General features: G+C 42.0%; 2 protein-coding genes across 3 annotated transcripts in view; both read left to right on the forward strand.

Moving 5' to 3' along the window:
- Positions 1–22,126, forward strand: part of LOC311036055 (zinc finger protein RFP-like) — a 72,144-nt gene that overhangs the window by 37,033 nt on the left and 12,985 nt on the right. The gene's annotated exons all lie outside the window — the stretch shown is intronic.
- On the forward strand, positions 34–18,713 carry LOC311053716 (GTPase IMAP family member 8; the record flags this gene model as incomplete). Its single annotated transcript, XM_084069386.1, has 7 exons — positions 34–78; positions 177–878; positions 6,583–7,284; positions 13,735–14,325; positions 16,249–16,458; positions 17,446–17,655; positions 18,535–18,713. The coding sequence occupies exons 1-7, from the start codon at positions 36–38 to the stop codon at positions 18,711–18,713; spliced, it is 2,637 nt and encodes an 878-aa protein (XP_083925512.1). The 5' UTR covers positions 34–35.

Consider the following 22,126-nt stretch of genomic DNA (forward strand, 5'->3'; position numbering starts at 1 on the left):
TTTTGTCTTTACCTTCTTTCTTTTAGAAAGAAAAGATGAACAGTAAACCTGCACCTGCAGAGATGGCCTCACATTCAGGTTAACCAGTCAATGATTGATATGATAACACTGTCCCGAATATTTACCATTTTAAATTAATTTGAGATAATGTATGACTATTCATCTTGTATTTCCAGGCCCCAGTAAAAAACCCTCAGAGATGAGAATTATACTTCTGGGATATAAAGAGTCAGGGAAGAGTTCATCAGGAAACACCATCCTGGGTTCAGAGCAGTTTAGTTTAGAGAGAACAGGCCAGTGTGAGAAGAGACAAGGAGACTTAGGAGGGAGAAAGGTCACTGTGGTCGACACTCCAGGATGGTGGTTTAATTACTCTCTAAATGAAACATCTGAGCTGACCAAACAGGAGATAGTTCTCAGTGCATCTCTGTGTCCTCCTGGACCACATGGTCTCCTCCTGGTTATGAGAGCAGGAACCTCATGTACAGCTTATTGGTATAAACACATAGAGGATCACATGCAGCTTCTCAGTCAGACAGTGTGGAGTCACACTATGATACTGTTCACCAATGGAGACCTTCTAGGAGGTAAATCCATTGAGCAGTACATTAAGAGTGAAGGAAAGGGCCTACAGAGGCTTGTAGAGTTATGTTGGAACAGATATCATGTCTTCAACAATAAGAACAGGGTTGATGGCACTCAGGTCACAGAGCTGTTGGACAAGATACAGGAGGTGGCAGGAGATAAGGGAGGCTGTTTTGAGATAGACAGAGGAGTGTTATTGAAGACTAAGATGAAAAGGAGAACACAGGATGAGGGAGCAGCACGACGACAGATGAAGGTGAAGAAAGAACGAGAGAGCATCAGGTCAATGATGGGTATGTAATTATTTACATATAAATCTGTCACTAACACACTTCTCAGGTACACAGACACAGCTTTTCATCAATGATCACCATTAACCCATTAAGACAGGGAAAGCATCTGTCATTTTAGATTTTAACCACTTTAACCATTATTTTATACTTTAGCTATTCGAATATTTGACTATTCACAAATAGCAGATATAAGCTCATAACACATCACTGAGCGCTAAAAGCTTGTAGATCTGCTATTTGTTTTAAATCATGAAAATATGTGTACATCTTTAAATATATACAGTATATATTGTTTTAAGCGAACATTTTTAACTCAAAGCTTTGTTTCTGGGGGTCCCTGGAACAACATTTCTAGAGATATGGTTGTGGCCAAATCCTTTTTTGGGGTCATTGACAGGAAAGAGTTTGAGCACCACTGATTTCGAAACATAGGTTTTTGTGAAAACTGTTAGTATTTAGAAGATATTTGTAGAATCAGCCTCGGGTCTACCTGGAACGCATCTGTGTAACCACTTAAACCATTATTTTATACTTTGGGCTATTCAAAAATAGCAGATATACAAGCTCATAGCGCGGCACCGACTCGAGTGCCATGAGCTTGTAGATCTGCTATTTTTTGTTAATCGTGGGAAATTTGGGCAAATCTTTGAATGTATATATTTTTAAAGCGAACATTTGTAAATCTTTGCTTCTGCTGAGTGTTCCTCAAATTATTTTGAGATGGTGGTCCGTGGCCAAATACATATCAGGTCCATGACATGAACAAGTTTGAAAAAACTGTTAGGATTTAGAAGACATTTGTGGTATCCCCCAGAAGCAAAGATTTGAGTAAAAATGTATATTCAAAGATTTGCAAAAAAAATCTTGATTTTAAAAAGAAAATAGCAGATCTACAAGCTCGTAGCGCGGCACTTGATGCTGCGCTATGAGCTTGTAGATCTGCTATTTTTGAAAAATCTTCATTGTTTTTTGCAAATCTTTGAATACATATATATTTTTAACCGAACATTTGTAACTCAAATCTTTGCTTCTGGGGTCCTTGGAACCAAATATTTTGAGATGGGGTTCCGCGGTGACATGAAAAAGTGTGAGAACCACTGATGTAGCAATATAGTTTTTTTCTAAAAATTGATTTAGAAGACATTTTGTAGAATCGGCCTCAGGTCTTAATGGGTTAGCCCATTAAAACTGGGAAAGCATTTGTGTCATTTTAGATTTTAGCTATATATAAAGCAACAAATCATTTTAACCCCTTTATCCATATTTTATACGTTGGCTATTCAAAAATAGCAGATGTGCAAGCTCTGCAAGCTTGTCAATCTGCTATTATTATTTTTTTTACATTTTTGAAAAATCTTGAAAGTGTTGAAAAGGTCTGAATAATTTTTATATTTTCTTTTAGTCAAATCTTATCTTCTGGGGGGTCCCTGGCACAAAACATTTTCAGATGGGGGTTGGTTCATGGCCATATACATTTTGGGGGTTCTTCACACGTTGATAACTACTGATTTAGAAAGCATTTGTATAGAATTGGCCTCAGGTCTTAAGACAAAAACAAGTACATCAACACATTTACAGGAGATTCATAAAACAAATTTGCTTGAGTACTGTACTTGAGTATGTTTACTTGAGTGTTTGTATTTATTGGATACTTATGAATTTCACTCCACTACATTTCAAAGACAAATATTATACTTTTGACTCCACTACATTTCTAGGAAGGGAAGAAGTGCATTATGAATTAAATACTTGAGCCCTTATTCAAATATTAGAGTGGAAAAAGCAGATCGAAGTCTCCTACCGGAAACTCTACCGGTCATCAAATTATTGGCTCAGGAATGGGACAAAAACAAAAAAATCATGGGGTGTGTAACTGATAGTGAAAGTATGAAGTGTCCAAAATATGTTAATCCTCAAGTTAAGTACAGATAAAAACAAATGTTTTACTTAAGTACAGTACTTTACTCAGTAAATGTACTTTGTTACTGTCCACGCACGCACGCACGCACGCACGCACGCACGCACGCACGCACACACACACACACACACACACACACACACACACACACACACACACACACACACACATACACACATTTTAATTCTTTATTTGAATCCACAAATTACAATTCATTTACGGGAAACAAATATAACAGGGTTGATAGTTCATGGTCCCTAAGGATACACATGGCACCTCCTCCTCCACACAGACAAACTGCCTATAATAGCTGAAACAGAGCAATATTTCGCAAGTTGTTTGGCTTTGTTTTTTGTCATGCCAGCGATAGCTAGGCCACTCGTGGTCAGCATATACATGGCCCAGGCTTCCAAATATGAGTACAGAGAATCTGCATCTGTACCCAAGGTTTGTTATGATTCTCAGTAGCGGTTGGTAAAGAATGCTTATCTTGGTAAGCCTGGTTCATGTATAGATCAAAAACACAGCCCACCTCCAGAATCAGAACCTCCTTGTGACAGGTGTCAACAAAAACAACATCAGGGGTATTTGGGATGTTAGCAAAGACATCACAAGCTAAACCAAACCAATCTGGTAGCACTCTTGAGTGTTTGTACATTGCTGCACTGGATGGCATACATTTTTTGACTGCATCGTACACTAACCGCTCTATTCAGGGGCGAGTTTGCTTAAACCGCTAATTCCTGATTTAGGACTAGGCAAGAGTCGTTCCCCCGCAAAATTCAATATTCTCTGCCACCTCCCTCACCCGCCAAACACCTGAGCTACCCCTTACATTATGCATAGGTGTGGTTTGGGCGTTACATTGATAAAACCAATCACCGTGCCAGAAGCCATTGCCTTTAAGAGAAGACTGCGCTAGCCGTCATCCCCGATCCAATATGTGCTCTAGCCTATCTCCCTGTCTGCACTGTTGCCTGGTCTGATTATTATAAGCCACATTGGGCTGGCTTTCCTTCATTTTTATTTTATTTTATCCAAATACATTTTTATATTAATTTGTAGCCTATTGTGTTCACAATAACTTGTCATAAGACAGACCCGGAATAGTATATGAAAGCCATTTAAAATATTTATACTATTGGTACACACCTGCTGCTCCCAAATAATTAATTACATCATGTTGCGACAACGCTCCTAGTCGACCACAGGGCTGGGCGGTGGTACACAGACATACAGTAGCACATGGGGTATAATAAATTGGACAGTTTTAGGAAAGGTATGTACTCACGTTGGCTGTTATTGTTCTATTTCCATCATTCTAATGGATTCCAGGGGTGTGTAAACATCTTTGAATTAGCTCCATAGTTTCCTCTGAAGTGACGCAGTTAACTTATCCATATTATCCCCGTTATCTTTCATCTTCCACCTTTGTTCAATAATCCCGAACAGAGCTACACTTTAAGTTTACATCAATCATAGCCTCTCAAACCCAGATACATTGCTGCACTGCGATGCGTATGTGCGTCGCCTACCTACCCAAAATAACAGACATACAAACTATCAACGCGCTGCGTCATGTCGTGTCGACAGCTTACAGATCTTTTATTTTGGGCATCATAAACAATGAGGCGCATGAGGCGTGCGTGCGCGCGCCACGGAGTATAGCCTATTACTAAACCAAAAACATTACATTACGTGGTCAACAACATACTAGACATGTAACTTGCTTGGAGCTTTTAATGCAGTGGTTCTCAACCTGTGGGTCGAGACCACAATGGATCTCTCAACGCCTGGCGAGCTTGTAGTTCTGCTATTTTCACAATATTTATCTGTGGAACCCAGTCAAACAAAATGGGGGGGTCCCCTGTTCAAATATGGTTATTTTGGGGGGTCGATGTCCTGAAAAGATTGAGAACCTTTAATGCAGTAAACATGAACGTAGCGTTTACGTGGGGAATATAATAATAATATAATATAATATATAATATAATATTCACCCCTAGCATGGGTTTAACGAGACAGCAGCCAAAATGAAAATCACACTAGATGATCCGATCATCTTTTAAAAAATGTAAGTGCTTAAGATTTTAGCCCAAACCCAACGGGACCCGACCCGGCCTGTCGGCACCAGCTGGGCCGGGTCGACGTTTTTTTTTTATCCAAATAAATTCATATATTAATTCATTTGTAGCGTATTGTGTTCACAATAAGCAACCTGTCATATTCAGATCCCCAAGAGTATATGAAAGCCATTTAAAATATTTAATACTATTCTTACACAGCTGCTAAGCAGCTAATAATCACCATAGCGCAAAAGTAGGTCAAATCAATCAATCAGCCAGCTGTTTTCTGTCACTGCGCAGCACTATTTAAAGTTTAAACCAACATGACATATAGAATGAATCTTCAGACAAATTGGATTATTTCTTCAAATGACAAGAGCAGGCAGCGGGCAGTACAAGGTAACATTGAATGTGATTTCTCCATGCAACTCTTTCCCATCAAACAAAGTAATCCAAACTTATCTTACTTAACCATATTTTGTACTGCTTATTTTGCTTGTTAAAAGCATCATTTTATTAATACATGACAGCAATATGTAAAAAACGAAAATATCTCAATTTAAAATATATTTAATAGAATAACCGAATATAACATTTTAAATGGTTATAGGGCCAGTGTATATATTTATATAGCCTATTTGCTCCATGCTGTTTTTTAAATAAAATGTAGACTGTTGGAATAGGGTAGAATGACTCCTGTTAACGAATTACCAAGATTTAATGAGAAAAAAGCCTTCTTTAGAAAATTGACTGACGGGCTGGTCTGGCCCTAATTTGTTAATTATTAGTCGAGCCAGGCTGAAATATTTAGGGGCTATGAAAGCTAGTTTGAAGTGCTCATGTGGCCTTATAGTCGCTTCTTTTTGTTTTCATAGACCTGTGGTTGCTTATTTCTAGCCAAGGCTGGCAACACGGCTCATGGTCCAACGCACAAAGCCATTGCAGTGTCTGCGTGCACTTGGCGCTTGGTGCTTTTAGAATCCACTATCCCCCCCCCCCCCCAAAGCCGTACCCATGTGTGTCTGCAGAATGGCAACGTGGGGGATATAGCAACAACACGCCCACGGGCACGCCTGCACGCGCAAATAACGGTGTCGGCATAACGGGTGACGGGTAGAGCGGGTGCTAGAATAACATATTGGGGAAGCGCAGCTCCATTATCCGTATTTAACAGGTTTAGGGTAGGGTTGCGGCTGGCGGAGGTGCCTCAGAATACGGCCCTAAGTCAACAATGCGGTCGTGGCGAGCAATGTACACATTTTCACCGACGCGTTTCAATGTTGTAGCGCTCCTATAGCAGCCCTGCTTCTAAATTGTGGGGGTTTTCGCCGTTTTTTTTTTCACACCGTGAGGCATGCGTTAATCCGACAGACCTTTTCTCCGACTATGTGGCATCCGCGTGCGGTTAGGGTTAGGGTGCGGGTTTGGTTCGGGTTTACTGTTTAATGTCGGAGCACTGCGCTGTCGGAGGAATGCGCTGTCGGACTAACGTATTGCACCCCAAGGTTGGTGCCCTGTGCTTCAGCACCTCAAGCCCATTGGATAAGCCACCACTGCACACACACACGCACGCACGCACGCACGCACGCACGCACGCACGCACGCACGCACGCACACACACACACACACACACACACACACACACACACACACACACACACACACACACACACACTAACAGAACAGATACATGTTTAATGCATTGTTTCTTATATTTCAGGTGATGACCTCCATCTGTCAGAGATGAGAATTATACTTCTGGGATATATAGGTTCAGGGAAGAGTTCCTCAGGAAACACCATCCTGGGTTCAGAGCGGTTTAGTTTACAGAGAACAGGTCAGTGTGAGAAGAGACAGGGAGACGTAGCAGGGAGACAGGTCACTGTGGTCAACACTCCAGGATGGTTTTATAATGACACTCTAAACACAACAACTGAGCTGATCAAACAGCAGATAGTTCTTAGTGCATCTCTGTGTCCTCCTGGACCACATGGTCTCCTTTTGGTTATAAGAGCAGACTACTCATCTACAGCTGATGAGTGTAAAAACATGGAGGAACACATGCAGCTTCTCAGTCAGACAGTGTGGAGTCACACTATGATACTCTTCACCAGGGGAGATTGTCTAGGAGGTAAATATATTGAGCAGTTCATTGAGAGTGAAGGAGAGGGCCTCCAGAGGCTTGTAAAGAAATGTGGGAACAGATATCATGTCTTCAACAATAAGAACAGGCGTGATGACAATCAGGTCACAGAGCTGTTGGACAAGATAGAGGAGGTGGCAGGAGATAAAGGAGGCTGTTTTGAGATAGACAGAAGAGTGTTAGAGGAGACTGAAAAGAAAAGGAGAACACAGGATGAGGGAGCAACACAACGACAGATGAAGGTGAAGAAAGAACGAGAGAGCATCCGGTCAATGATGGGTATGTAACTATTTACATTGAAATAACATCTGTCACTAACATTAAGATAAAAACAAGCACATCAACACATTTACAGGAGATTCATAAAACTAAGTAACAATTATCTTTATTTGTGCTCTTTTATGTGCTAAAAGTGTGAGATCTGCTTAGTCATGAATTGACAGTGAATGGAGAGATACATATCACTATTCTCTGTTGACCAATCACAGCACAGGAGTCACTGATAAAGATGATTGACCATATATGGACTTATATCATGAGCAGGTACTGTAGCTATAATACAAGCAAAGGTTGTACCAAAGTTCAACATGATTTTAACATACTTTCATAAACAACAGGTCCCTGTCAGGGTTGTCATGATATAAATATGATTCTACACTTAAAATAACTTGCTGCACACTCATAGTTCAGATGTAAAAATATATTTAAAGTAATGTTGTATGTAATGTATAAAAGACCAACTTTTCAGCATGCAGTGCAAGCTGCCTCCATCAGGGTTAAAGGATAATTTTGGACTACGTTTTTCTTACCTTTTCTATGACGTTATGATATCTTAGGATGAATGGTACAGTAGAAACATTTCATAACTCGATCCTGGGTCCGCCACAGCTTAAAAGCTTTTGTGAGATCTGACGTTTATAGTGACAGAACACTATGCAAAAAAAAAAACAAAAAAAAAAAACCTAAGTCTCGCTAGACGAGATTGTTTTTTTTTGACAGTGTTCTGTCACTATGAACGTCAGACCCCCCCCCCCCCCCCCCCAAAAAAAAGCTATCAAAATATGTGATCTAACGCAAGGCCTATCCGAGCACGTTTCAAGCTGTGGCGGACCCGGGATCTAGTTAGGACATTTTTCTACTGTACCATTCATCCTAAGATATCATAACGTCTTAGAAAAGGTAAGAAAAACTTAGTTAAAAATTCTCCTTTAAGACTGACATGTTCTAAATTACTGCTATTTAACCCATTAAGACCGGAGACGCATCTGAGTGTCATTTTTTGATTTCTTTGGCTATTCAAAAATAGCATATATACAAGCTCATAGCGCGGCACCGAGTGCTGCGCTACAAGCTTGTAGATCTGCTTTCTTTTGAAAAAACATGTATTTTTTTGCAAATCATTAAATATATATTTTTTAAAGCGAACATTTGTAAAATATTTTGTTCCAGAAGCAAAGATTTGAGTTACAAATGTTCGCTTTAAAATGTATATTCAAAGATTTTCACGATTAGAAAAAAATAGCATATCTACAAGCTCATAGCGCGGCACCAAGTGTCGCGCTATGAGTTTGTAGATGTGCTATTTTTGAATAGCCAAAGAAATCTAAAATGACATAGATGTGTCTCCGGATTGAATGGGTTAAAAGTAGTTAAATTACACAAGTTTGGTTGATAAGGATACTGTAATATATTTCCATATAACATACATAGATGTAAGATGACTTCACTTCACAAGTAAGCTGCAGACAGAGAGGAGCCTGGTGGGGGTGACAATTAACATTGGCTATTGTTCTAGTTGATAGACATAGCGGCTATGCATTTGTCATCAAGGCTGGCACCTCTCCTTTCCTGGCTCTTTACAGTTGCAAATGTGAGGGCTGTCACACCCAACACGTACCTCCTCTTATTCTTTAGATCTCACTACTATAAATATACTGTAAAAAGTAAGCTTGGGGGTTGCTAGTCTCAGGCCGGAGGGCCGCGGAGGGGAGCTGAGGCTCCCTATGAAAGCTGGTTGTACTCTGTTTGTTCCATGAAATAAATCCGAAGTAACGAACCTCACTGCTGGAGTGATGTCTCATCCATTCTTCACCATCCATTCACATCTCTGGAACATCAAACTATCTTTACAATATGGCGTTGTTGGCAATTAGTATAGTGCATTAAACCTGTAAGTCGGTGGTTTTTAAGATACCATATATGGCGCAGACGGCAGGATGGTTATCGGCAATTTACCACATATGGCGTTTAAGTCGGCAGTCGCGTTGGTTTGACTATTTGGGGAGCGGGACGCCAATCTCCAGAAAAGGCTGAGCCAGGCGTCGAAAGGACATGCGCGGACGGGGAAGTCTTTGCCTTGCGGTGGATGGACGGATCGAGTTGTCTTCCGGCGACGTGGGGGGACCACTGCAAGGGGGACATCGGCACGACATGACGACAACTTTTCGGGGATCTACGGGGAAAGGCCCTCATCATGACCAGATCTAGGAGGCTGTAACGACTCATCTGGCTGCACAAATTATCTTCTGCGATCGCTAAAGGAGCGCGCTGCGGTGCTGACGGCAGAGCGGGGAACCTGTGGATCGACGGGGTTCTCTCGTGGCGGGTAGTGTTGTGAGGTGGACAGAAGACAGCGGGTGGCAGCAGAACGTAGAACCGGCGACGCTTATTTATCTTGATTTTCTTGAAATATTCAGTACAATTGCAAGCCAGTTAATAGTGAATATATTCTAATATATTTGCAAGATATTAAGTACAAGAAATTGACTGAGTATTTACAGAGAAGAAGATAATTAGCCTGGAGATGAGGGGTTCTTCGTAGGTAATGTGTTTACATTTTCTGCGATCGCAAGTAGAGCGTGCTGTTGTAAAAATTGCAGCTATCTGTTGGACAATCTGGAGAGACTGCACTGGGAAAGCGGCTGGGGCGAGAAAATGACATTGAGGGAGACTACAAAGAAACATTATCGAGCGGGACATTGTGCATACGGGACCTGAGGTTTTATTTTTGTGATAATGGTGGGTTTAAACTGTGGAGCGAGGGCTGCCATAGCGCGAGTGTTTGTGAGGAAGTTGTTTCACTCTCTGGTCTCTGGGGTTAAATGTGGATTTTTTTTATTTTCGTTGAGTGCTGAGTACCGGGCGACTCCCGTGAGGTACATGCGGGCGATTCCCGTGAGATGTGTATGAGGGCGATTCCCTTATGTTTTATGTGTAACATTTTTCCCAGAGTTTGAAGGACTAACAGGGAGATCCTGCACGCTAATTGGAATCAAGGAATGAGTCAAGGAATCTGTCTATTTGTAAATCACCTTGTCACTGTACTATGTAATCTTGGTTCTTGTATGTGCATTGTTCTGTATTGGATGATTGTTTGCTATTTAGTGTTCCTGAATGTTTTATTTTTGTCCTGGTTGTGTTCCAGTCAGTTGTCATGGGGGGCGGTTCTTTGTTTTTCTTTTGGAAATATACGTTTTTGCGGAAGACGTTTGGAGTCTCCCGTGGGGGGTCTGTAATATATTTCCATATAACATACATAGATGTAAGATGACTTCACTTCACAAGTAAGCTGCAGACAGAGAGGAGCCTGGTGGGGGTGACAATTAACATTGGCTATTGTTCTAGTTGATAGACATAGCGGCTATGCATTTGTCATCAAGGCTGGCACCTCTCCTTTCCTGGCTCTTTACAGTTGCAAATGTGGAAAGCCAGGGGAAGTGGGGGTTCACCTTTGAGGGCTGTCACACCCAACACGTACCTCCTCTTATTCTTTAGATCTCACTACTATAAATATACTGTAAAAAGTAAGCTTGGGGGTTGCTAGTCTCAGGCCGGAGGGCCGCTGAGGCTCCCTATGAAAGCTGGTTGTACTCTGTTTGTTCCATGAAATAAATCCGAAGTAACGAACCTCACTGCTGGAGTGATGTCTCATCCATTCTTCACCATCCATTCACATCTCTGGAACATCAAACTATCTTTACAATATGGCGTTGTTGGCAATTAGTATAGTGCATTAAACCTGTAAGTCGGTGGTTTTTAAGATACCATATATGGCGCAGACGGCAGGATGGTTATCGGCAATTTACCACAATACCTGTCTAATTGTTACCTGTTCTCACAGACACACACTGACCACTAATCAATCAAAGACACCCATCCATTGCTCAATGGACAGTGTCTGTGTGGACATTCTGGTGGTCTCTCCCTCTGAGGCAGTGGCCAAACTCTGTGTGGCAATACTTCTCTCTTGCTCAGCATCTGATTGAGGGTGATATCATAAAGAACTGATCATTAACTTGTTGACTTTAGGCATTACAATTTGCTAATTGCAAACATTAGCAATTGTCATAGTATCTTATCTATAATAAATTATATTATGTCAAATTAAGTTATTCAACAAACCTGAAATATGCTACACAAGTCACAAGCGACACATTGAATCTAAACTAGAGGAAGGAGAACATATACTGTAGCTTAGAAGCCAAGAGCTGAGCAAGCTAGCAACAGTAAAATCAGTTAATTTAACTCTGATTAGTTCCAATTGTACCCTCTCTGAGTTCAATTAATACTCATGATTTCACAGTGTAGGCTGTACCTTCTGGCCAATGTGGAGGACAAACCAAACAAACAAACAAACAAACATAATGGAGGGGACTATGTTGTATTCATTAAAGGTTTAGCCTAATAAAAAAAAATCATGTTTAATCTATTTTGTGCAAAACTGCAAATGAACTCAGTTTGTGATGTTGATCATTTTATTTCAGACAAATCTGTACCATTATATGCATTAAAACCTTAGTGTTCATATCCATTTGTAACTTTCTGAGACTAGTGTACTGGAACCAAACAGTCTGTTTGGTTCCAGTACACTCTCAGAAAGTTAATTAAAATAACAATCGACAGAGTGATTATTATTTTATTTTTTTAATCAATAGTGAACGAGGACGACCTGCTAATTATTACTAGCCATTAGTAGCCACAGTAGCCAGCTAGCTAGAACACAAGCAGTGGTGTAAAGTAACTAAGTACATTTACTCAACTTCTCAAGTACTGTGCTTGAGTACAATTTTGAGGTATTTTCTTTTACTTTACTGGAGACTAGTGTTTCCAATTTTCAGTACTTTTACTTCTACTCCACTACATCTCAGGGGCAAATATACTTTTACTCCACTACAATTATATGAAAACTTACTAGTTACTTTGTAGATTTAGATCTGCAAAACATACATTACCCACTTCGTCCTACATACATCTCTGCCATTTGAAAATAGCAGATCTACAAGCTCACAATGCCATTGTGAGCTTGAGCTTGTAGATTGGCTTTTTTTCAAAAGATTTATATACATTTTATACATTTGAAAACTTGTGAAATGTGACATTCTGCATAATGAGTACCTTCAACTTTTGGTACTCTAACTTACATTTTGATATCAATACTTTTGTACTTTTATTCAAGTACATTTTTAATTCAAGACTTTTACTTGCAGCAGTATTTCTACATTGCAGTATTGATACTGTTACTTAAGTAAAGAAATACATAGAAAGAGTACTTTTTCCACCACTGCAAACAACAACAACAAGTCTGCTTTACTCACCTTCTCCAGAAGATTCGACTTCAGCTGCATGATCTTGATCTTCACCTCGACATTTCTTTTGGGCCAGAAATGTGGCCATTGCATGTCTACCTTGTCGAACATCTTTCTGTCTTTGTTTTTTCGCTTTTCTTTTTTGGGCTCCTGACTTAGTGATTCGACCCCGACCCGGCATCTTTGCAAACAATGCACGCCACGGGCTGGGTCAGCAGTAACCTCCTCGAGTCGATCTCATCTCAGCGTCTCTGTCTACACACCTGCCTATGCTTACACAGTGATTAATAGGCGAGTGCGCTCCGGTGTGCAATTTCCGAACGCTCCCTTTGATTACTAGTAGTTAGCTCATGATTGTGTGTGTGATCACTGATCACCCACCACCCCCAGCGCGGTGCAGGCAGAGCGCTGCGCAGCCACGACGGCCACCGTCGTGGCCACTCGCCACACAAATATAAATTAATTAATTTGCGACTCTGTTACGGCGGGACCCCCCCGTCCTGAGGCCCCCCCGCTCCGGGTGGGGGGACAAGTGTCCCCTTTAGCCCCGCCTGTCAGCGGCCCTGCTTGTAGATCTGCTTTTTTCACTACTTTTGTGTGACACTCTTGTATGAGAAGTAGGCCGTTCATTTAGAAAAAACATGGAATTTGAAACATGGAGATACAAGGTTTCTGCCTGACAGCAATGATATACAATGTGTTTTATTTTTTCATTTACACTTAACTGCGTGTGTTTGAAGGGAAGAAGTGCATTATGAATTAAATACTTGAGCCCTATTTCAAATAAAGTGGAAAAAGCATATCTACAAGCTCAAACCGCCGTTTTGTGGCACATTGTGAACTTGTAGATGTTGTTTTTTTTGTTTAGTTTTTTGAAATGTAAACATTTCAAAACAGCAACAGAAACATGCATTGATATTAAAAAGACACTCATTTGAAAATGTTTCAATGAATCCGGTAGGAGACTTAATTGACCTGCATTGGAGACTCTGCCGGTCATCAAATTATTGTCTCAGGAATGCGCACACACGCACGCGCACACGCACACGCACACACACACACACACACACACACACGCACACACACACACACACACACACACACACACATATACATGTTGAATGTATTCTTTCTTATATTTCAGGTGATGACCTCCATCTGTCAGAGATGAAAATTATACTTCTGGGAAATAAAGCTTCAGGGAAGAGTTCATCAGGAAACACCATCCTGGGTTCAGAGCAGTTTAGTTTAGAGAGAACAGGTCAGTGTGAGAAGAGACAGGGAGACGTAGCAGGACGACAGGTCACTGTGGTCAACACTCCAGGATGGTGGAAGAGTTACTCTCTAAAGCAAACATCTGAGCTGATCAAACAGGAGATAGTTATTAGTGCATCTCTGTGTCCTACAGGACATGCTCTCCTCCTGGTTATAAGAGCAGGAACCTCATGTACAGCTGATGAGTGTAAAAACATGGAGGAACACATGCAGCTTCTCAGTCAGAGAGTGTGGAGTCACACTATAATACTGTTCACCATGGGAGACTGTCTAGGAAAATCTATTGAGCAGTTTATTGAGAGTGAAGGAGAGGGCCTCCAGAGGCTTGTAGAGTTATGTGGGAACAGATACCATGCCTTCAACAATGAGAACAGGGGTGATGACACTCAGGTCACTGAGCTGTTGTTGAAGATAGAGGAGATGGAACATTATGGAACAGGATGTCCAGCAACACCTGACAGTGAGTATTCAACCATTTATCTTCTATTGAACAAAAAAAAATGCAGGCCTTTATTTGGTATTTCTTTTCCCCCAAAAGAAATACCAGAAATCTTCAAAACATATCAAAATAGTGAAAATAGCAGATTTGCAAGCTTGTAGATCTGCTATTTTCACTATATTTTCGACATTTGGCTTAAAGGAGTAGTTCACCCCAAAAAAGACTTTTGATTTTCTATCAATTACTCACCCCATGAAGCCTTGAATTGTCACATTCCTGAGACAATAATTAGATTACTGTCTCCTACCGGCTAATGTATCCGGTAAGAGACACAAAGGAGACTCTTTGTGTCTCCTACTGGAAATACACAAGATCCTCAAAGTATTGGTTCAGGAATGAGACAAAACCTAAATAAATGTCCATGAATTCAAGGCTTCATGGGGTGAGTAATTGATAGAAAATAAGTAATTTTTGGGGTGAACTATTCCTTTAAATTGGTATTTCATATAATTAGGCCTGACCTCCATTTTTTGAATAGTCGACTAATCAGTCGAGGGGAGTCTGAGTCGACTGCCAATTTTTTGTTTTTTATTTTTATTTTTATTATTCGACTGAGAGATTGGCCTAGTTTGTTATATTAATTAACTAATAGTTTGCCAAAAATAGGATCTACATCATGATTTATTGTGAGAAACCAAGCAAGTATATGTTAAATCAGACACTAAGCACCCCTACAGCCCAAATGGAATGTTCCTCTATTGCATAACACATCTTTTGCATGATTTGAGTGAGACTGATTCCACTGCCAATCTCACTCGAATCATTTTTTTTGGGGAGGGGGGGGGGGGGGGGGGGGGTTGCATTAGTCGACAGCCAGTCGACTATTGGCAATTAGTCGCCAATCAGATTCGACTATACAAATCCTTAGTCGGGGACAGGCTTACATATAATGCACTTATTCCCTTCCTAGAAAAGTAGTGGAGTCAAAAGTACAATATCTGTTTTTGTAATGTAGTGAAAGTCATAAGTATCTACACATACAGGACAGGGGCAGAGGTGTGTGTGTGTGTGTGTGTGTGTGTGTGTGTGTGTGTGTGTGTGTGTGTGTGTGTGTGTGTGTGTGTGTGTGTGTGTGCGCGCGCGCGTGCGTGCGTGTGTGTGATTATGTAGCTATCGGTGCCAACCTTTTTGTACACATTTCCACTAAAAAGAAGACACTGCTTGAATAGTTTTACATTGCATGATAACTATCATATTTAAGTACCCTGCTCACCATTCAGCCTGACTAGTCCTTAAAGGATTAGCCTGTGATGTCAATGTTTCATAGACAGTTCATCCATTGGTTAATAGTTCCATACTGTGGGTGGCTTCATTCACTCTACCTTCATGGTGTGTGAGAACATAGTAATAATATAGCACAGAAAATAATATGTAATCAAATCAATGTTACCCGTTTGTATTCACCCCTCGCAGTGGTGTAAAGTAACTCAGTACATGTACTCAAGTACTGTACTTAAGTACAATTTTGAGGTACTTTTACTTTACTGGAGTATTTTCAATTGTCTATACTTTTACTTCTACTCCACTACATCTCAGAGGCAAATATTGTACTTTTACTCCACTACAATTATTTGAAAACTTTAGTTACTAGTTATTTTGTAGATTTTGATTATCAGTACAAAACATGCATTAACCACTTCATCACTATATACATTTAAGCCATTTGAAAATAGCTTACAAGCTCACAATCCGTCACAACGCGACACATTGTGAGCTTGTAGATCTGCTATTTTCAAAATACTTTTCTATTTCCTTCAAGACAACAATATTACAGTGAACGCAACTGAAAGAGATAGAGAAAATAAATGATTAATTGAGGATATCAAAACATCTGTGGTTCATTTAAACTAACTTATACCGTATGTTCTGTATGCTCTATAAAAGACACATCACTGTCCCTGCATACACTAAAAAACACCAAAGAGATTGAGGACAGCAAGAGACGGCAGCATCAACTGGATCATCACCAGCAGGAGCTTAGAAACCAGCATCCAGTCCTCGTTGGCCAAGTGAAGAAGCTCGCAGCTCAGTTTGAAAAGAGCCAGAGTGAACTGGAGAAGATCCGCCAGAGACAGACAGAGGCAGAAAAGAAACGTGAGTGAAGCCATGTTAGTCTTTCAAACATTGTGTGATCATGATACATCTCTGATGATTAATACAGCTTCATGACATTACTTTAAATTATGTTAAAAAATCCAAAGCTTAATAATTGTTCTATTTATGATAATTCCATGTGGTGTAAACTAAGACTGTTGAGAGTGTATGAACACATGCAGATTACAACCATACGATGAAGGTCATTGTGAATGATTGTGAATGTTCTCACAAACAGTAGTTGAGAGTAGGCTCATTAAGATTAAACTTTATAGTTTTAATAATTTAAAAAAAATGAGCAGCATGGTATCAGGTTAATGAAGTAAGACCTCAGTTTCACCAATTTATTCTGTCCATGTAAACAAATAAGCTAACAAACAAACATTGTTTGTTAAATTCATTTCTAAACTATAAAGTTGATCACATTTGGTACACTAGCAATAATGCTATGGTTGTATTGTTTTATACTCAATCTACACTGATAAAGTGTCATTGTTTTGTATCACCTTCCCTGACTTAAACAAGCCCGATTTTTAGATTATTCAACTCTAGGCTGATAGAATAAAGTGCATATATAGTGTTTTAAAATACCCAACTTAACAATACTAAACGACCACATGAACAACAACAATCAATTGTATTTGTAGGTTAATTCCACTTAATATCCTCCTGATAATCAGGTTCATGAAATATACCAAGTGATAGTGGTTGAACATTGTCAGGAGAACATTGTGTTATAATATACATGAATAATTAATTCAGCAGATTATGTCATCAGTGAAATAAATTAATTGACTTTGTAAGACAAAAGTGTTTGAACAAGATACAATAATAATTAAAACTCAAGATTTATATTTCCTTCAAGACAACAATATTACAGTGAACGCAACTGAAAGAGATATGAGAAAATAAATGATTAATTGAGGATATTAAAACATCTGTGGTTAATTGAAACTTATACTGTATGTTCTGTATGCTCTATAAAAGACACATCACTGTCCCTGCATACACTAAAAAACACCAAAGAGATTGAGGACAGCAAGAGACGGCAGCATCAACTGGATCATCACCAGCAGGAGCTTAGAAACCAGCATCCAGTCCTCGTCGGCCAAGTGAAGAAGCTCGCAGCTCAGTTTGAAAAGAGCCAGAGTGAACTGGAGAAGATCCGCCAGAGACAGACAGAGGCAGAAAAGAAACGTGAGTGAAGCCATGTTAGTCTTTCAAACATTGTGTGATCATGATACATCTCTGATGATTAATACAGCTTCATGACATTACTATGTTAAAAACCAAAAGCTTATAATTGTTCTATTTATGATAATTCCATGTGGTGTAAACTAAGACTGTTGAGAGTGTATGAACACATGCAGATTACAACCATACGATGAAGGTCATTGTGAATGATTGTGAATGTTCTCACAAACAGGGCGGCTGTGGCTCAGGAGGTAGAGCAGGTCGGCCAATGATCTGTGGGTCGGCGGTTCGAATCCCGGCTCCTCCTCCTGTCCACATGTCGAAGTGTCCTTGGGCAAGACACTGAACCCTACATTGCCTCCAATGATTCGGTCGGCGCTAGCTTGCCACCATTGGTGTGTGAATGTGGGAAAAATGGGGACGCTGGCGTCGAATGTTCGCCGCTCCACCTCCCAATGTCCCCTCCCTGAATGAATGAATGAACCATTGTAAGAGCGCTTTGAGTAAGTTTGAGTACTTAGAAAAGCGCCATAAAAATGCAATTCATTATTATTATTATTATTATTATTATTATTAAACAGTAGTTTGTGAGAACATGAGTAGGCTCATTAAGATTAAACTTTATAATTTTAATAATTCAAAAATAATGAGCAGCATGGTATCAGGTTAATGAAGTAAGACTTTGTAACACAAAAGATCAAGAGACAAGAAGAAGAATTAAAACTCTGGAGAGAGTTAGACAATATTTATATTTCCCTCAAGAAAATATTACATTGAATACAATGAGAAATTATATAATTATTATTTGATGATGTTAAAATGTCTGTGATTCATCTAAACTTACATACTTATGTTCTATCTACTGTATATATTCTCTAAAAGTGACATCACTGGCCCTGGATGTGACACAAAAAGCCACCATCAAAGAACAACAACAACCAAAAGTGAACCAGGACCAGCAGGACCAACTAAACAAGATCACAGATCAAATGCAGAAAATGCAGTGTGATATGGAGAAGTTAGTCCAGAGACAGACAGAGGCAGACGAGAAACGTGAGTAAAACCATGTTACTCTTTCAAACATTGTATGATCATGATGCAACTTTCATTAATTCTGATGATGCATTCAGTTTTGTCATTACTTTAAATTAAGAACATATATAATCTTAAAATACACTTTACACAGTACGTTTAAACTTGCTGTATAAACTAAGACTTTTGAGTGTTTATGAACACATAAAGATTGCTAGCCTGGAAACCAGACGAATCTGCCAATGAAACAAAAAAAAAAACAATATTGCCCTCGGAAGATTTGGTCTGGCCCCGCACGGTTGTGATTGGATGTCGCTGCCCCATAAGTTGTGGGCCACCAATCAGGGCCCAGTATGCAAGTGTGGGGCGGGTTTATCACCAGAGGTATTTTTTTAATCCACCCCTTGGAAATGCAGGTTCCAGACAGAATCCAGGCTAATATCTACACAGTGATAATAGTCTAGCCATGCCAGGCTAAAACATTGCCATACAATGAAGGTCATTGGGTGTGAATGCTCACACACACACACCGTTTTAGTCTGCTATAGTTACATATTTGAAAGGTGACACCTTCACATTATTTAGTTTTTGGTGCTAAACCAAATTCATATAATTCCAATGTTGAAAAGCCAAAGATAAAAGATTAAAAGATAGCAAACACATTGATTATTTCACCAATGTATTCTGTTCAAACAAGCTAATATTTCAGCCTATAGTCTTCATCAGAGCTCTGATGAAGTACAAGTACAATGATACTTTGGTAGAGGTTTGCTTCCATGTCCTCCACCTCATACATTCGGGACAGGGCGTCTGCGTGGGGAATGTCTTTTCCGGGCCAGTGCTCTACTTTGAAGTGGTAATCTTGTAGCTCTAGGAACCAGCACGTCACCCTGGCGTTTTGGTCCTTATTGGTGGCCATCCACTTCAGAGGTGCGTGATCTGTAATGAGGGTAAAGGTACGGATAGTAGCGGAGAAGGTGTATGGCCCACTTCACCGCCAGACATTCTTTTTCCACAGTGGCATAGTTTTTCTCATGGTCTAGTAATTTCCTGCTTACATACGTGATCGGGTGTTCCTTGCCGTCAAAGACCTGGGCGAGGACAGCCCCCAGCCCGGTGCCTGGCGCGTCTGTGTGGAGGACGAAGGGCCGGCTGAAATCAGGGGCTTTTAGCACTGGTTCCTCGCAGAGCACGCCCTTCAACCTCTGGAACACGGCCTCAGTCTCGGCCGTCCAGGCGACATGGTTAGGCTGCTTCTGGCACGTTAGGATTTTACTTGCTTTTTTGTGACCGGGCGGGGCCATTCTCAGATGCGCTCCACTTTGCGCGTTTGGGGCCTCACACATCCTCTTCCAATGGTGAAGCCGAGGTAATCGGTCTCCGTCAGGCCGATGCGGTACTTCTTTGCGTTCGTGGTCAGCCCGGCCCGTCGGAGAGCGTCCAATATGGTGTGGAGGTGCTGCAGGTGGAGGCTCCAGCTGGGACGGCGGGCATGCCATGCACACCAAACGGCAGCACCGTGCATTGGAACAGCCCTTCGGGCGTGGAGAAGGCCGTCTTCGCCTTGGCCCGGTCCGTCAGCGGCACCTGCCAGTAGCCCTTGGTCAGGTCGAGGGTGCTGACGAACCGGGCCGGTCCAAGGCGCTCGATGAGCTCGTCTACTCGGGGCATGGGATACGCGTCGAAGGTTGAGACGTGGTTTAATTTTCGAAAGTCATTGCAGAACCGCAGGGTCCCGTCCGGCTTCGGCACGATCGCGATTGGGCTCGACCAGGGGCTGTAGGACTCCTCGATGACTCCGAGCTCCAACATCTTGGCGACTTGGTCCGGCCGGGGAGCTCGGAGAAGATGTCCCGGTTCCGAACCCACAGGTCCTTGATCTCCTGCGTCTGGGCGGGGGAGAGGTCGTCTCCGATGGGGACCCGGGGCAGGGTCTGCGGGGGGGCGGTGGCCATCAGGGCCGGCACGGGCAGAGGCTGGGCCGTGGTCCATTTTTTTAAAATGTTCACCTGGTATATCTGGTGGCCTTTCCGCCGGCCGGGCTGGCTCACTCGATAGTCCACGAGTCCCATCTTCTCCATGACTTCGTATGGCCCCTGCCACTTTGCCAGGAATTTGCATTCGCTGCTGGGGACTAGCACCAGCACTTTCTCCCCCACCTGGTCTCGTTGTGCTTTCTCCATATGTTCGCGCACCAGGGGCCATATCGTCTTCGCCCGGGCCTGGAGGCGCTCCACATGCTCCACGACGCTGCGGTGGGGGGAAGACTGGCACTCCCAGTGCCAGTTTTTAAAATGTTCACCTGGTATATCTGGTGGCCTTTCCGCCGGCCGGGCTGGCTCACTCGATAGTCCACGAGTCCCATCTTCTCCATGACTTCGTATGGCCCCTGCCACTTTGCCAGGAATTTGCATTCGCTGCTGGGGACTAGCACCAGCACTTTCTCCCCCACCTGGTCTCGTTGTGCTTTCTCCATATGTTCGCGCACCAGGGGCCATATCGTCTTCGCCCGGGCCTGGAGGCGCTCCACATGCTCCACGACGCTGCGGTGGGGGGAAGACTGGCACTCCCAGGCTTCCTTGGCAATATCAAGCAGTCCACGGGGTCTCCGGCCATACACCAATTCAAATGGCAAGAACCCTGTGGACGTTTGCGGCACCTCTCTGATGGCAAAAAGCACATACGGGATCAACTGGTCCCAGTCTTTCCCGTCCACATCGGTACGTTTTTTTTACATTTTTTTTAACGTCTGGTTGAACCTTTCCACTAGACCATCTGTCTGGGGGTGGTAGACCGAGGTCTGTATACGTTTCACTTTTAACCACTTGTACAACTGTGTCATTACTCTAGACTTGAAGCAAGTGCCTTGATCAGTTAGCACCTCCTCGGCTATTCCCACTCGGCTAAACAACATTTTTTTTTTTTTTTACTTATAATTTTTATCCCACGATTTTGTAACCCACATTTTTTCACCCAGTGCCAATTGCCTATGTAATCCTGGGCACTACCTACCCTCTGCCAGCCTAGGGAGAGCCCAAGCTGAAGCTCATGCCTCCTTCAATGCATGAGGAGCTTCGGTTCGTGCGGCGGACGGGTTCGCTGGGGTCGACCTCCTCCGTGCGTCGGCGCGGGTGGTCCTCATCATGTCCACGCTTACTTGGTGGTTCTCTAAGAGTGCGACCAATGCCTCCAGTGAGTTCGGGCTCACTTGTGAGGCATATCTTCGGGCGTCAGGCGGCAAAGAACAGATACCTCGGTCGATCACTTGACGATCGATCACGGGGGGCTCTCCTCCAGACGTCAGCCAGCTGTGCGCCGCGCGTAATAGGGCCACCACCTGGGGCGAGGCGGCTGGGCCCCGTTGTAGGCCCAGCTGTGATAGCACTGCGCTCGTGCCGGGAGGCTGTAGCCCTGGGTGGCCAAGAAGTCTCTGGTGTCGGCG

Source organism: Gymnoscopelus microlampas (genome assembly GCF_963454915.1).
Source record: "Gymnoscopelus microlampas genome assembly, chromosome: 2".
Taxonomy (NCBI): Eukaryota; Metazoa; Chordata; class Actinopteri; order Myctophiformes; family Myctophidae; genus Gymnoscopelus; species Gymnoscopelus microlampas.